Source organism: Carassius carassius, chromosome 4 (assembly GCF_963082965.1).
Source record: "Carassius carassius chromosome 4, fCarCar2.1, whole genome shotgun sequence".
NCBI classification, from domain to species: Eukaryota; Metazoa; Chordata; class Actinopteri; order Cypriniformes; family Cyprinidae; genus Carassius; species Carassius carassius.
The window spans coordinates 28,274,693-28,289,807 of record NC_081758.1 but is presented as its reverse complement, the minus strand read 5'-3'; the positions used below and the strand labels follow the sequence as shown (position 1 = coordinate 28,289,807).

At 38.7% G+C, this 15,115-nt stretch overlaps 1 protein-coding gene across 2 annotated transcripts in view; it reads left to right on the top strand.

Annotated features, from left to right (window-relative positions):
- The window catches only part of LOC132139680 (sarcoplasmic/endoplasmic reticulum calcium ATPase 1-like), an 82,096-nt gene that overhangs the window by 40,216 nt on the left and 26,765 nt on the right, over positions 1-15,115 (top strand). For both annotated transcript variants that reach the window (XM_059548219.1, XM_059548220.1), the window contains exons 4-8: positions 2,257-2,361; positions 3,102-3,240; positions 10,949-11,029; positions 11,119-11,204; positions 13,083-13,547. In XM_059548219.1, coding sequence (XP_059404202.1) covers positions 2,257-2,361; positions 3,102-3,240; positions 10,949-11,029; positions 11,119-11,204; positions 13,083-13,547 — 876 coding nt within the window. The remainder of the gene's footprint in view (positions 1-2,256; positions 2,362-3,101; positions 3,241-10,948; positions 11,030-11,118; positions 11,205-13,082; positions 13,548-15,115) is intronic.

Here is a 15,115-nt window from a genome sequence, read left to right as displayed (position 1 = left end):
CAAATTGCATGAACTGCTTTTTAGATTCTAAGGTAACTTGGGTTTTTCTAAAAATGACTCCCACCTCAAACTCCCACATATCTGCCCGGGGCATGTACCTTATGGCATGATTTCACTGGAATATTTGTAATGGGTGTGGAATGATCAGTATCTTGTTTAATAACAGACAGATCCCGATGTTTATTGAACTGTTTATTGAACAGTGGTACTATGGTCAGGTCTTTGAGGTTCAACAGAAAGGACTTTTTCAGTTGCTTATTAGTAATTCTTATTAATAAGACTTATTTGTGGTTTATTAATACTTATTATTCATTTATTAATACTTTGCTTTCTCTGCCAACAGAAGATGTTTTTATGTTTATGAAAGAAGTCTGCATTTGTTTGATCAGAAATACAGTAAAAACAGTAATGTTGTGAAATATTATTGCAATTTTACAAACTATTACAAACTGTTTTCTATTTGAATACATTTTAAAATGTAAAAATGTTTTTTCAGAAGCCATTACTCCAGTATTCAGAAATTTAAATAATTTGTAACATTATAAATGTCTTTACTAATATTTTTGATCAATTCATTGTGTCCTTGCTAAATAAAAGTTACTTTACTTTGAGTAGTTTTATTTTGAGTAACTTTTACTTTTACTTTACTAAATTCCAGAGCATAACATCGTACTTTTGACTTCACTAAATTTAATAAAACATATTATTACTCAGATTAATTATTGTAACTGAAAATCATATTTAGGTCAAAACTGTCAGTTCTTTGTGAACTAAATCTGCTTTAAAGAGTGATCTATTTAAGCCTGCTGAAATGCTTGAATGCAGACGATGCAGACACATCAATCAGTTTCTCCATGTTTTAGGTAAAAATAAAAACAAACATTAAAATAACACAGATTAAATAAAATAACGTTCAAATTCCCTGCTTCCGTAATGTTAACAGTTTTATTAAAATGCTGTGCATGCCCTATGTGACGTCTGATTTTATATCGTTTATCAACAGTATACATTTATATATTGTTTGGATTAACTAGCCGAGTAGACCGATATGAATGTTTATTCATAACCATACTGGAAATAAGTACATATTGTTATCTGATGCTAACTGTCTAGCTAACAAGCTTGCTGGTGCTAAATTGAGGTACCGTATTTTTCTGACTATAAGTCGCACCTGAGTATAAGTCGCATCAGTCCAAAAATACGTCATGATGAGGAAAAAAACATATATAAGTCGCACTGGACTATAAGTTGCATTTATTTAGAACCAAGAGATAACATTACCGTCTACAGCCGCGAGAGGGCGCTCTATGTCTTCAGTGTAGACTACAGGAGCACTGAGCAGCATAGAGCGCCCTCACGCGGCTGTAGACGGTAATGTTTTCTATTGGTTTATTTGTCTTAGTTCATTTCTCTTGGTTCATGTCAAATTAATTTTGATAAATAAGTCGCACCTGACTATAAGTCGTAGGACCAGCCAAACTATGAAAAAAAAGTGCAACTTATAGTCAGGAAAATATGGTAATTTTTTAAATAAAGTGCAAATACTTTTATTCAACCATCAAAAGAGATTACATCTGGGGAAAAAAGAAAGGATGTGATGTTCTGAACATGGTAATTATCAAAGTGGGAAGTAATGCCCTCTGGGGGCATTTGGTCGGATGTTTTTACACCACAGACAAGGTTTGAGAAGGAAAAAGTCATTATGAAAATATAATTATATTTTCCTTAAAATGTTCTTCCTAACTTCAGGCCTTATTCTCATGTCATATATAAATGTGATGTTCTGCAAAACAACAAACTTTAAAACACTTTTTTTTTTACTGGTGAAAATCAGATGGTCATCTCTGTTTTCTCTCAGGTACATAACCGTGTTAGCTTCACAGTGAACATTACTCTCGTCAACATAGTCCATATCAACAACAAAAATATATCTTGACTCCATATAGTGGTTATTTTGGGAAAAACCCAGGTATTTTGAGCAGTTGGATTATAAAAAAAATATGTGCTAATCTAAAATTAAATTAAGTATTCTATTTTTTTTTACTTGAGTACATAAAAATTTAGTGCTTTTGTAGTTTCAATTGAGTAAAATTGAAAAAGGAGTACTTTTACTGGAGTAATATTTTATTGTATGTATCTGTACTTTTACTTGATTTGTGTACTTTGTGTAATACATGAATTCTCTTTATAGTAACTTTAACAGAACTGAGCTTTGAATGTGAGGTAGGAGTAATTTATGTTGTGTTTGTTTATTAGGTGTTGGCCCTGTTTGAGGAGGGGGAGGAGACAACCACAGCTTTCGTGGAGCCTATTGTCATCCTGCTCATTCTGGTGGCCAACGCAGTCATTGGAGTCTGGCAGGTGGGTGTGTATGTATGTGTGTGTGTGTGTGTGTGGGCTGAGAAACTGAAGGACCACAAAGAACTACAACTAATGATCATATCTATCTTCTCAATGAGTAATGTCAGAACAGCGAGTCTGCTTGATGTCCTGCTGTTTAGCATGAGATATACTATTACTGCTACTACTGTATTACAGTCTTCTGTTCCTAAACATTGCAGATTATTATCAGGTGTTCAGATTTGTTTATTAGTATGTACATAAGGATGTGGCATGTAATATATATTTACAACATAATATCTGGACACTGCAGTGGACTGCAATGACAGTGTATTCTGGGAAATTGAAGAAAGAGGAAAAGTTGTGTAAGTTCACAAATGTGCTATGCCTGTTACACCTTATTAGAACTATTGATATCAATGATGCATTTGTTGACATTTTGTCTGATACCAAGAGCTGATAATTATGTTGCTGTCAACTGATATGTTGGCCAGTATTTTATTTTATTTTTTATTTTTTTAATATTTGATTTATAATATACATTTTAATATAAGAATTATAATATTATATTTTAATTCATATTATTTGCATGTTCTTATATTCATTTATAAATTCTATTGAAACCTGTAAGAGTAGGCTACGTTTGTTTTAGCCTAATCAGACCAGTGGCATAAATGAAATAAAATGAAATATGGGCATACTACGGCTGCAATGCATGTGTGTCCTTGCTGATGCTTTTGTGTGGTTTTATATGGTCTCAGGAGCGAAATGCAGAGAATGCCATCGAGGCTCTGAAAGAATATGAGCCAGAGATGGGCAAAGTCTACCGCATGAACCGCACAGCCGTCCAGATGATCAAAGCTCGAGACATTGTGCCTGGAGATATTGTGGAGGTTTCTGGTAAGCTTGGACATGTTTCTACTCTTTCCCATTCCCTCTCATAATTTTTTCTACTATCTCTCTGTCCAGTTGATAAAACCTCATCTACTCTCAGTCTCTTCCCTTGAGTAAAGAGAAGTACTCAAATCTGCAGAGAGATAATGTTTGTAGATATTTGGAGGTTTCTGCTGAACATTTACCAATGTGGTCTGACATAATACACAGTGGAGGTGGCCCGGTCCTTTTTTTCCTTATTCCAGTCATCACCACCTCTCACTGGACCCAAAACACACAAACACAGGCTGTCGTTTTCCCTAGTCTTTGCATTGGCCTATGTGTGGCTGCCCAGAGTGTGTGTGTTTGTGTGCATTTCACCACAACTGTGCCCTGAACGGGAGCCCTTCAGGGTTTCTCTCTCTGTGTGTGTGCATGGGCTCCTTGCCAAAAACTTAAAAGCAGAGCAGGAATATCCCAGTCTGTCTTACGTAAGTGGCTTCCCTGTGAGTATGAGGGTGCCAAGCAGAGACATGCAGGAAAAATCAGTGTTTGTGTGTGTGTGTATTCTGTTCATTGTACAAGGGTGAAAAGTGACATTAGTACTCTTTCTCTTTCTGTCTTACCTCTTTTTAAAACATGTTGCTTTTTTCCACACTGTCAGTCCCACGGTTCTCCACATTCATGTGACTACAGGCTTACCAATGCCTCCCTCACACATAAAACATGCCAACTTTCTGTTAGGGATCCTGCCAGTGCATATGTAGATCATTCTGTTATGGATTGACTGTATCTGTGGATCACACGCACACATATAAATATGCTGGTCTCTGCTTCAAATTAATCAGTGTTTGCTTTTTTTAAACCCCTGCTTGCTAATGATCTCCAGTCTGCGTCAGCCAAGTGTGGAGTAGAAGAGATGAGGGGAAAGGAGACAACAGCAGGGATCTGCTTTTCACTACAGTGACTACAGTGAAAACAAAAGAAGGATCGCACTTATAATCCCTGTGTAACACCAAAAGATTTCCTGATTCATGTTCGAGAGCATCTGCGTTCATTCAGAAACGTGGATGCGGCCACATCACTGTGAATGGGAGTGAAAGTGAGAGAGTCAAAGATGAGTCTGGTGCGGGGGCAGTGGGAAGGAACGTGCGTATAGAGAGATACAGAATGTGTGAGGGAGGTAGAAAAGGCAGAGCAGTGCAAGAGTGCGAAAGCGTGAAAGATAGATGAGTAGGAGGGAGCGATAAATGCAGCAAGATGCAGAGAGGAAGAGAGACAGATGAAATTAAAGGTGGGGTAAGTGATTTCTAGTAGTTACTGTTGACATTTGAAATCATCAAAACAAACATACCCCTACACCAAAAGTGTCTCGCCCCATTTTGATCGCTCCGCCCCACACATATGTACGCAACCCAGGCAACGATTAGTTCTGTGAAACGAAACCAAGCAAAGTCAATGTTACACTGTGTCTACAACTGAGGAGAGTGCCGCTGCGCAACAAAATACTATAGAACTCATTAAAATCAGTGATGCTGTCTACACCATAGATATATATACATATCTGTGGTCTACACTGGATGCACTGCAGCACGACACGACAAATCCCCGACAGAAAACTGCAGCTGCATTGTGTTTATGATGTATTGACACAAATTTCAAGTGATTTTCAACGGCCATTTTGTCGTGTCTAGTGTACATTGCAGAATTTAGTTTTTGCGGCGCATACATGGTGTTACTCAACTATCAAGAAGAAACAAAGCAATCTCGACGTCCGATTGCAGGCCTTCCGCTCCTTGAGTTCTCTCCAGATCTGGAAAGTTGATACGATATTGACTTAAGCCTTCTTTTGTTCCGCAGACGGTTTCCTCTTTTGTTTTTTATCCACCAACTTTATATTACTGTTGGCTTGGCTAATGTCCGTCTTGTGCACTGAATGCTCTCTCCTCCACATGAGTAGACATGACCCTTACTACTGATTGGCTACAAGTTACCCAAATCAGTTTTCTAAAGCGTTTTTGAAAAATCACTTACCCCACCTTTAAAGGGGATGAGATGTGGGTTACATTACCTGTCTTAGCACGGTGGTAACAAGTGTCTCTTTGTTCAGGTGCACTGTTTGGTCTTATGCCTTGACAAGCCTGCATTCCTGGGGCCAGATTCTCCTCTCTGCACACGTACATGCACTCCTGCTGTCAGACTTCACCCCCTGACACCTATGGGCCATGTCACCATGGTAACCAGCCCCAGAGTCCCTCCCATGTCAAGGTCAAACTGACAGACATGTAAAGTAACAAGCAGACATCACTGTCAGTCCAGATGTTTCCAGCATCAAGTTTCTGTCTTTCCTGAAAGCAAAAATTGTGCAACAATGCAACAAAATTACACCCAGTCAGTATATATTTGAAGTTATGTACAGCTATGTTAATGTACAGCTGTGTTGAAGGGGATTCTGGACCAATGAGAGATAGAATAACTAGGGGAGGTACCAAAAAAATGCAACCAACAAAAAGTGTGCATCGTGGTTTGTGCCTGGAAAGGAAAGCAAGTCAGATTTAGAAATAGTCGAAATATTTTTATTTATTTATTTTTAAATAAGAAAGGTAATATGTAAACTTAATGCCAACTTAACAAAAACTAAATATTTACCACATTTTTTACACCATTTTTGTTTGCACAGTTTAAATGTATATTTACCGGTACACACAAAAAAATATATATTTAACTACCATATATTTTAGAAAGTTGGTCATTTGTAAATGGGTTCATTGTACCTAGGGATGATGACATCAAAAATGCTGACAAACACTGATCCTAGAGCATTTTGAACAAACACTTTTCATTTTTGTTGCTGTGTAGTTAAACACCATGGCCAGTTTGATAGATATTTTTGGATTGTGAGTGAGATTTTTGGCATTTTCCTCTTGCTGAGGCCTTGAGCACTTCCCAGCCTGCAAGCTGAACAAAAACTAGACAAGGTGAATTAGTCCGGGGGGAGCAGAGGAGAGGTGTTTCCACACCAGAAGTCTGTGAGGGTGGAAACGGCTGGCATTCTATGCATCTTCTGTACTTTGTTATCATTGGTAGTGGGGGAAACCGAGATGCCACTTAGGTTCAAGATCCATCCGCTGGCTTATAGCTACAAGGATCCACTAACGAAGTGTAGACACATTCACACACGCTGAGCTGCTTGTGCTGAGTTCATGGGTTATAGTTGTAGCATTTAACAAGTCCTGTTCAGTAAGTGGGAAGCGTTGGCATGACAGAGGTGTTGTCAGCTGCATCTGCTGAAATATTTCTCAATTTCTGTCTAACCCGACTATGCCGCTTACATAACCGTGTTGCTAAGCACTATCAAATGTGTAAGCAAACATACAACAACCCCAACCTAAAAAAAACTTTCAGTTTCTCTAGAGCATGCAACGTCAACTGGCGGCCCGCGAGCCAAATCCGGCCCGCCAGAGATTTCCATCCGGCCCCCAGAATAATACTGAATTCAGGAATAGCCTTGTAAGAGGAAAAAGTTTAGGGCTGGTCCGAATACCATTTTTTGAGCTTCGAAGCTTCGGTAGTAATTAACATATTTTTCTCTCTAATAAAGGCAGGAATCTGTGTCTGTATGTCCGTTTGCATTTTTATTATTTCGAGAACCGTTCATCCAATCGACTTCACAAGGGAGTGCAGTGTCGCATTTGGTGCAATATAGATCGAGACGCGACACATTCAGAATTGATTAACTTTTAGTAAACTACAGTCAGAACAGCGCGAGCGGGAAGCGGCGCACCTCACGCGGGCAGGGCTTATGCTCCAAGAACGGACACTACACTAGTGATATAAAATGCACACACAGGTCTGTTACATTAAGCAATACCTTTAAGGTAGTCTAATATTTTTCTGACTAACAAATGGGCACAGTAAGGGTAGATTTAAATAAAGAAAAAGGAAATTTAAATAAAGAAAAAACGAAATTTAAATAAAGAAAAAACGAAATTTAAATAAAGAAAAACGAAATTTAAATAAAGAAAAACGAAATTTAAATAAGAAAAAACGAAATTTAAATTAGAAAAAACTAAATTTAAATTAGAAAAAACTAAATTTAAATTAAAGAAAAAACGAAATTTAAATAAAGTAAAAACGAAATTACGTTAAATTAAAAACGAGATTAATTTAGATTAATAATAACGTGTAAAAATGCTAATACATTTTGTTTCTATTATTCTATTTTCCACAATGTCAAAGCAACAAAACACAAGCTCAGACATGCACTTCGGTCCATACAAACTCCGCTGTTCTACGCTCTAGCCAGAGAACACTCCCGTTGCTGGAACACGCGTCGGTTCTATTTCTAGCATGCACACGTTTTCCGCGTGGCTCGAGCGCACCTGAGACGCGTGTCTCAGTGTGCAAACTCCAACCTGTTAAATGGGAGCCAAAATAAAAACGGACACGCCACGCAGCTGTGACGCTCACACAGCCAGTGTGTCGCCGGCCTTATTCAAGGGGGAATGAGAACCGTTTCGCGGGGGATCCCAGGTGTGCAAAAAAATTAATAATAATAATATTCGAATGTCAAATTTTCAAATCGAATAACCAACCCACCGAACGAATATTCGGGTCCGTTCCATATTTATTTATTTTTAAATCTAACGAGATAAAAAAGCAAATGAGGCACACAGGTACAGCATGTCTAACAGTAGGCACTATGAATACGTACTTTTCAGTCCATTCTTCATTAAAACTACGGTTCTCTGAATCAACTTTTCGCTTAAGGCTCTTTGAGAGTGCCATTTTTTCATTTAAATATATTCAGAAGGCCTTTCTATAGTGTTCTCCACAAACTACGACCTGCATGTGACAGTGATGGACAGCTTGACAGCCTCACAAATATGAAGCATAAAATATCGCTATCGCCCCCTGGTGGCTCGCTGCAGTACAGGTAATATGTAAAAAAAAAAACATCAATTTGGAATTAGAATTAGTATATCAAATAATAACATATTAGGATACAATTCGAATTTTATTTTATATTACGAGTATCTGGCCCTTACAGTGTCTGCCGAGAAAAATTCTGGCCCTTTGACAAATATAGTTGATGACCCCTGCTCTAGAGGTTCACTGAAAATTACACATTGGAAAAAAAACACTTGTGAGAACTATAAATTGATTACTACAAAAAAATAAAAAAATAAAAATAAATCATTCAAAGCAAATGCCAACCAAAAATATGACCCACAACACCCGTTCCTCTCTCCTCGCTGTAGAGTCTTGCCTGTACCCACCATTCGTAAGGGGCTATTCCATCGAAACTTTTGGCACAGACCAAGAGAATCAGAGGTTGGAAAACCGTGGTCAGTCCACTTTTTTTTTTTTCGTGCATGCATGAGTACAAAAGATATTTATAGATTATTTACCCTTTTCAATTTCCAGTCAGTCCAGCATTGTGTCAGCGTTAGGCCAACATTATGGTCGCAGTGATCACAGTGTCCGAAGTGGAACTTTCCCTCGGCTGTTGTGGAGGCTCAAAAATAAAATTTTCACTCCATTAGAATATCCAAGGAACCAGAAGGGGGTTTACGGAAAGCCTAGAGACTTGGAAAGCCTTAGAAAGATGAGTAACAGTGAAGCACTGACTGTGTTTCTTGAAAATAAATTCACTTTAGTCTCATCATCTTTTAGTCATACCCACAGGCTCTTAGATCATTTTGATCAGCATATGCAAACATCTTGAACTCGCCAGCATCTGTTATTACACCATTCCACATTTACAAGTAAGCATGCGTCACCCCTTCTAATCAAGTTTATGCTCTGTCCATGGAGGCCTGTTTCCTGCTATCAGATGCTTACCATCTACTGTCATAATGTCTGTGTATATTTAGCTCACTTAGCATTGTTCTGGCTTGGTATGGCAAAAAGTGGTTTGCATTAGCATTTAAATGGGTTCCGTACCAATTTGCAGTTTGACCGAGTGGGTGGGAGACACCGCCGAGGGGGGAGAGAGAAAGAGAAAGAGAGAGAGAGAGAGAGAGAGAGGAATAAAATCCAAGAAAGAGATTGCCCTCTCTATCCCCACTCCCACGCAGAGCAGTCCCTGATGCGGGTGTTGTCTCCCTCGTCAGAGATCCCAAGGCTGAGCCAGTCCTGCGACGCTGGAGGAACAGAGATTGCACGGCTGAAAATTGTGTCCAGAGGGTTGAAGCAGAAAGAATAGAGAAAGATAGATATGATGTTTTACTGCACATGATAATATTATGCAAGATCATGTGACTAACAAACAATTTATTGTGCAGCAAAACAGACTGACTGACGATACCTATTTTTTTTCTCCCTTTTTTTTTTGTTCTGTGAAAACAACATTCTTCAGAGTTTCACTGAAGCATGATTTTTTTTCCAAGACTGTCCGGACCGCTCATCCACTATCTGTCTAACAGTGTGTAAGAGACTAATGGGAAGTGTGGCTGCTTCTTTGCATACCTTACTGCCCCTAGGCACCTCCAGCTCAGCCTAAGGGTTTAAATGGAGTATAATTACAACACTAAGGGTCTCTAATTGCTGTAAAATGCCCATTAAGTGCCCAGCAGCCTCTTTGTCCGGGAGCTATATAATTTGGGGATGAGAATTTGCAAGCTCAGTAACACCTACTGCAAGGTTATTGGTAGACCTGAAAGCTTCACACTGTTCTGTAGGTTCTATGGAATGGTTTGGAAGGTTGAAAAATGTGAATTAAAATAGAAAACAGTTATGTTCAATTGCAATAATAATTTACAGTTTTTGATCAAATAAATGCAGTCTTGTTGTGCATACTTCTTTCAAAAGCATTGAAAATTATTAGAGACCCCAAACATGTGAACAGAATTGTACTAGTGTGTATGTAGAATGATGGGCTTGAATTCAGAGGAAATTTGAGCTTTCTGTGAAAATGTATGTGTTTAGATTCCAAGTAGATGTAGTTGTGCATATGCCAAAGCTCACAATAGATTAGCAAGGCATTTGTTTAATGCAGTTTTCTGGAAGAGTCTCATTTTAGTTTTTTTGCTAATTTTCAATATGCTCAACCTGTGATTTGCTGTATCATCCATTGTTTGTGCTGTGAATGCACAAGCAGATCCTTGCAGCTTGTGTGATGAGTGTAAACAAAGCTTTGTCTTGATGTCTCAGGTTGGACAGAGCAAAGGTTCATTAAGTCAAGATACTACACAATATTTCCTGCTCAAAGCCTAAATGGCTGCAAAAACTCACAAAACCCAGCTGAAAGTGACACATATTGACTGATTCTGTCTCCCTTACTGGCTGGGCTTTTCCCACCTCTTTTTTCTTTCCTTTGTATAACAAAAGCTTTTTTTATTGTAAACATTGTGCATGAACCAAATATTGATCACTCCGTGTTCTCTCATCAACTGGCTATCGAGCGGTGTTCTAGTGTGTCTGCAGTTAGTCTTTGAGGTAGTCTCTCTCTCTCTCTCTCTCTCTCTCTCTCTATTTATTTTTTTATTTTGTTTCAGTCACTTTTTTGCTTTTGCTTTGATCTGTTGTAATTAAGTGTTTACCTGGAAAAAAAGAAGTCAAGAATAGCCTTAAATGACGGCTGTGCATGGTCTTATTTCATGTTTATGATTGCAGTTATGACCCCTCAGGCATATGTCGTACACTCTTTTCGACTTGTCACATTCATCTGTAACGGAAGAGTGTCTTTGCCTGTTTTTTGATCAAGTTACTCTCAACCCATTTTGTTTTCTAGTTGGAGACAAGGTCCCAGCAGATATCAGGATCACTTCAATCAAATCTACCACCCTAAGAGTGGACCAGTCCATTCTCACAGGTACTGTGGACATCAGAGATGAACAGCTTAACATTTCATTGCTCAGTTCTCAGTATCACCTGATTTAAAACCACCAATGTGTTCTTTAGGCGAATCTGTGTCTGTTATCAAACACACTGATCCTGTGCCAGATCCACGAGCTGTCAATCAAGACAAAAAGAACATGCTGTTTTCTGTAAGCACGTCACTGCCTGTTTTAAGAGGGGAACTTTCTCATGTTTATATAAGCAGTTTATTTGCATATAAATATTACTCCATGAATATTTTCTGCTTGCGTATTTCATAGCATTTTTAGTCTGGCAATGGATTACATAATTATTATTTGCTTTCTTTGTGTCTTTGAGTATTTTTGCTATTTTCTTTGTTTCTCTCTAGGTTGCAGAATATTGTTGTACTGTAGGATATAATAAGACTTAAGTATTCTGTTCAGTCTAAACATGCTCTTCCTGTCTGCATTCAGTTGCAGTCATTCAGATGCTCTAAGTAGGCATGCATTTGTCCACTCTCAATCCACTTAGGTTGTGTTAACATCATCTGGGGACAGGGAACACCCCAGTTGACGTTATTGGCCTAGTGAGTGATAGTATAACGTCAGAGTTAATGCAGTCTTCCTGTTTTCATCTTAAGACATTTGAAATAAACTGTATATGGCCTATGTGCTTTTATAGTACAGCTTTATGCATTTTCCAACACATAGTGGTAATGAAAGATGTAGTTTCCTATTAGGGGAAAATCTCCCTAATAACATTAAGCCAACTCCACACAAGTCAAAGATTTTTCCAAACTACGTTTTAGCAAATTATTATGTGACTGAGGAACTTCTAATGCGGTTGTTTCCAAGTTCTCAAAAGTGTAAATTTAGATTTGGAAAAAAATTCTTATATTTGTTCCATTCAAGTATACAGTGGGTATAGAAAAGATCACCACCCTTTAAAATGATCACATTTTGTTGCTTTACAGCCTGAAATGAAGACGGACATCGTTTTTTCTTTTTTCTTAACATCCAAGTGAAAGATATAAAACCATGTCAGGAAAAAAAAAACACAATCACAGATTTGGGAAAAAAGGACCTCCCCCACCCCCCTCCTAAAAATGACTTGTAAACTCAATCTGGTGTAGCTAATCATCTTCTCAGTGGTACACAAAGCCATCTGACTTTCAGTCAACATGTCATTTTAATTTGCTCATCTTGAAAAGAGCTTTCCTGGAGCATTTCCGTCCTTTGTAGTGAAACTGAAGCAAACAATCAATTACAAAGCTGTCAAAAGATCTCTGGTTCAGTCACGACTAAACCTTGGCAAAACACACATTGAAGATTCTGAGGCAGATGAGACTAAAATTGAATTAGTTGTCATCAACACCAAACGATATGTCTGGCAGAAAATCCAATACAGCTCACCATCCAAATAACTGCATTCTGCAGTAAAATATGGAGGTGGTGATATCCTGTTATGGAGTTGTTTCTCTGCAGCAGGGACTGAAGAAAAAATTATGTGAAACCCCATCAAATTCTTTGCCCTCTGCCAGAAGGTTGTCAATGGGAAGAAGGTTTACCTTCCAACATGACAGTGACCCAAAGCACACAGCAAAACTGACCACACAGTGGTTGAAGGAGAAAAAGATTAATGTGTCTGCATGGCCTAGTCAGAGCCCAGATTTAAACCCCATTTAAGATCTGTGGAATGACTTGAAGACTGCAGTCCACATGAAATTTAACTGAACTTGAGCAGTTCTGCAAAGAAGAGTGGGCAAATATTGCAAACTCTAGATGTTCAAAGTTAGTAGAGACAGAGACATATCCCAACAGACTAAAGGCTGTAATTAAAAGAGTGTGGTTCAAAAGGTGGTTCAACAAAATACTGTCAAAAGGGGGTGATGCCAGTGATTTTTTTTTCTTTCTGACATGTTGGTGTTACATATTTCACTTGGATGTTATGAGTAAATACAGCTGGATAAAACAAAAACTCAAAATAATATTGTTTTAAAGGGGGGTAATGATTTTCTTTACCCACTGTATTTGCTTATATATGCATCTTCTCATGTTTTCCAAAAGGGCACAAACATTGCTGCGGGTCGGGCCATAGGTGTTGTCATCTCCACTGGCGTTTCCACCGAAATCGGTAAGATCCGTAACCAGATGGCGTCAACAGAGCAGGAGAAGACCCCGTTGCAGCAGAAGCTGGATGAGTTTGGCCAACAGCTCTCAAAGGTCATTTCCCTCATCTGCGTCGCTGTCTGGGTCATTAACATCGGCCATTTCGCCGACCCGGTCCACGGTGGCTCGTGGATTCGAGGTGCGATCTACTATTTCAAGATAGCCGTGGCCTTGGCAGTTGCAGCCATCCCGGAGGGTCTGCCAGCTGTCATCACCACCTGCCTGGCGTTGGGCACCCGTCGCATGGCCAAGAAAAATGCCATTGTCCGTTCTCTGCCCTCAGTGGAGACGCTGGGATGCACCTCCGTTATCTGCTCAGACAAGACAGGGACCCTGACAACCAACCAGATGTCTGTCTGCAGGGTGAGTGATGTGGTGTTCAAGCCAGACGCAGAGCTGGTGTCTCATTCAGCATCAGAAATGTTGTCTGCGGGCAGATCTTGATTTTATGTTTGGGTTGATGACAACTTTGTTTTTCATTCTCATTTTTCTGCTGAAATATGGTCTTATGTGAAGCTCTTTTTTGTGCATTCACAAGTGGTGATTTTATTGTGCACTATAACCAGAGCTAGAAAATATTTCAAACCGTCATGAAGCGAGGCATTGGAGGTCGTCCTAAGTTGCATTTTATTTTTTTAATTCAAGATAGATTCTCCTGAGGAATGCCCATTTTTTGGGGGGTAAAAAAAGAGACCCTTGAGGCTAGAGAGCATCATATGAATTACTTATAGACAACGTCTCAGATTCTTTTCCACAGATTCCAGACCTGTATGTGTTCCCTGTTACTGTGCTTTCTGGTACACTGGCAGGTGGGTTTCACAGGTCTGGATTCTACAGTGGTGTTTACAATCAGAGCAGGTCTTTGATGCTGTGCCAGGGTCTCTCATACAGAGCTGAGTAATACCATATGGAAGGCCACGGAACCGTACCAGGCACAACCAGAGAGGTGAGCGAGAGAGAGAGAGGCAGTTGAAAGTAATAGAATTGGTCGGATGGTGAATTTCAATCCAGAGCCAGTTCAAAGACTTTTAAATTAAATAATGTTTAGAGACATGTCTTGATTATGTTCTTGTCCAGTGTACATATTTTTTATACATGTGCCCTTGTAATCTTTACTCTAAAACAACAACTTCTCTTCTGTGATGATGTGTGCATCAGTGTGAGGGTTGGGCAATAATCGATCCCCTCCAGCAATTTGTCACTCAAATGTAGGGTTGGGTGATTTTTCCGATTTGATAGATTAATTCGAATTTAATGTTTTGCCATGATTTTATTTTTTATAAATCGAATAATCATGATTTTCAATATAAATATTACTGAACGTTAGAATTACACATTTTGACAATGAAAAGAATGATCCAACCGTGCATGTCGGTGTACATGATTAACCGCTCACCTGTGACGCGCTCTGTGAAAGACCAGAAGTAGAATATATCATTAGGTGCCATTCACACAGAATGAGCTTTTGTGTTGACAAAGATGCGACGTGGCCAGTGGAAAAGGAAAAAATGCAGGAAGTTATTTTAACTTGAGCACCACATTTTTAGAATCCCGTTTCATGCATGAGACTAGGCCTGTCACGATAACAAATTTTCCTGTACGATAAATTGTCCAAGAAACTATGGTGATAAACGATAATATTGTCGTTCTAAGACCAGTTTCAACTAACATAATGATAATGGCATAATAACGCAGGTACACCTTTTCAAAGATCAATAAACTTTTATTCAGAGCAAGAAATACCAACATGTTGACTTTGTGTGGCTTAAAATTTATTAATTTTGTATGTTATATTATGTTTATATGCCAGTTAGGGATGCTCATATTGACCGTTTAACCGTTAACCGAAAGTAAACATTTTGACTAATGAAGGGGACGTTCACATATCGTGTCTTTTGGGCGCTCAAGTTCGTTATTTCAAATGCGGTATG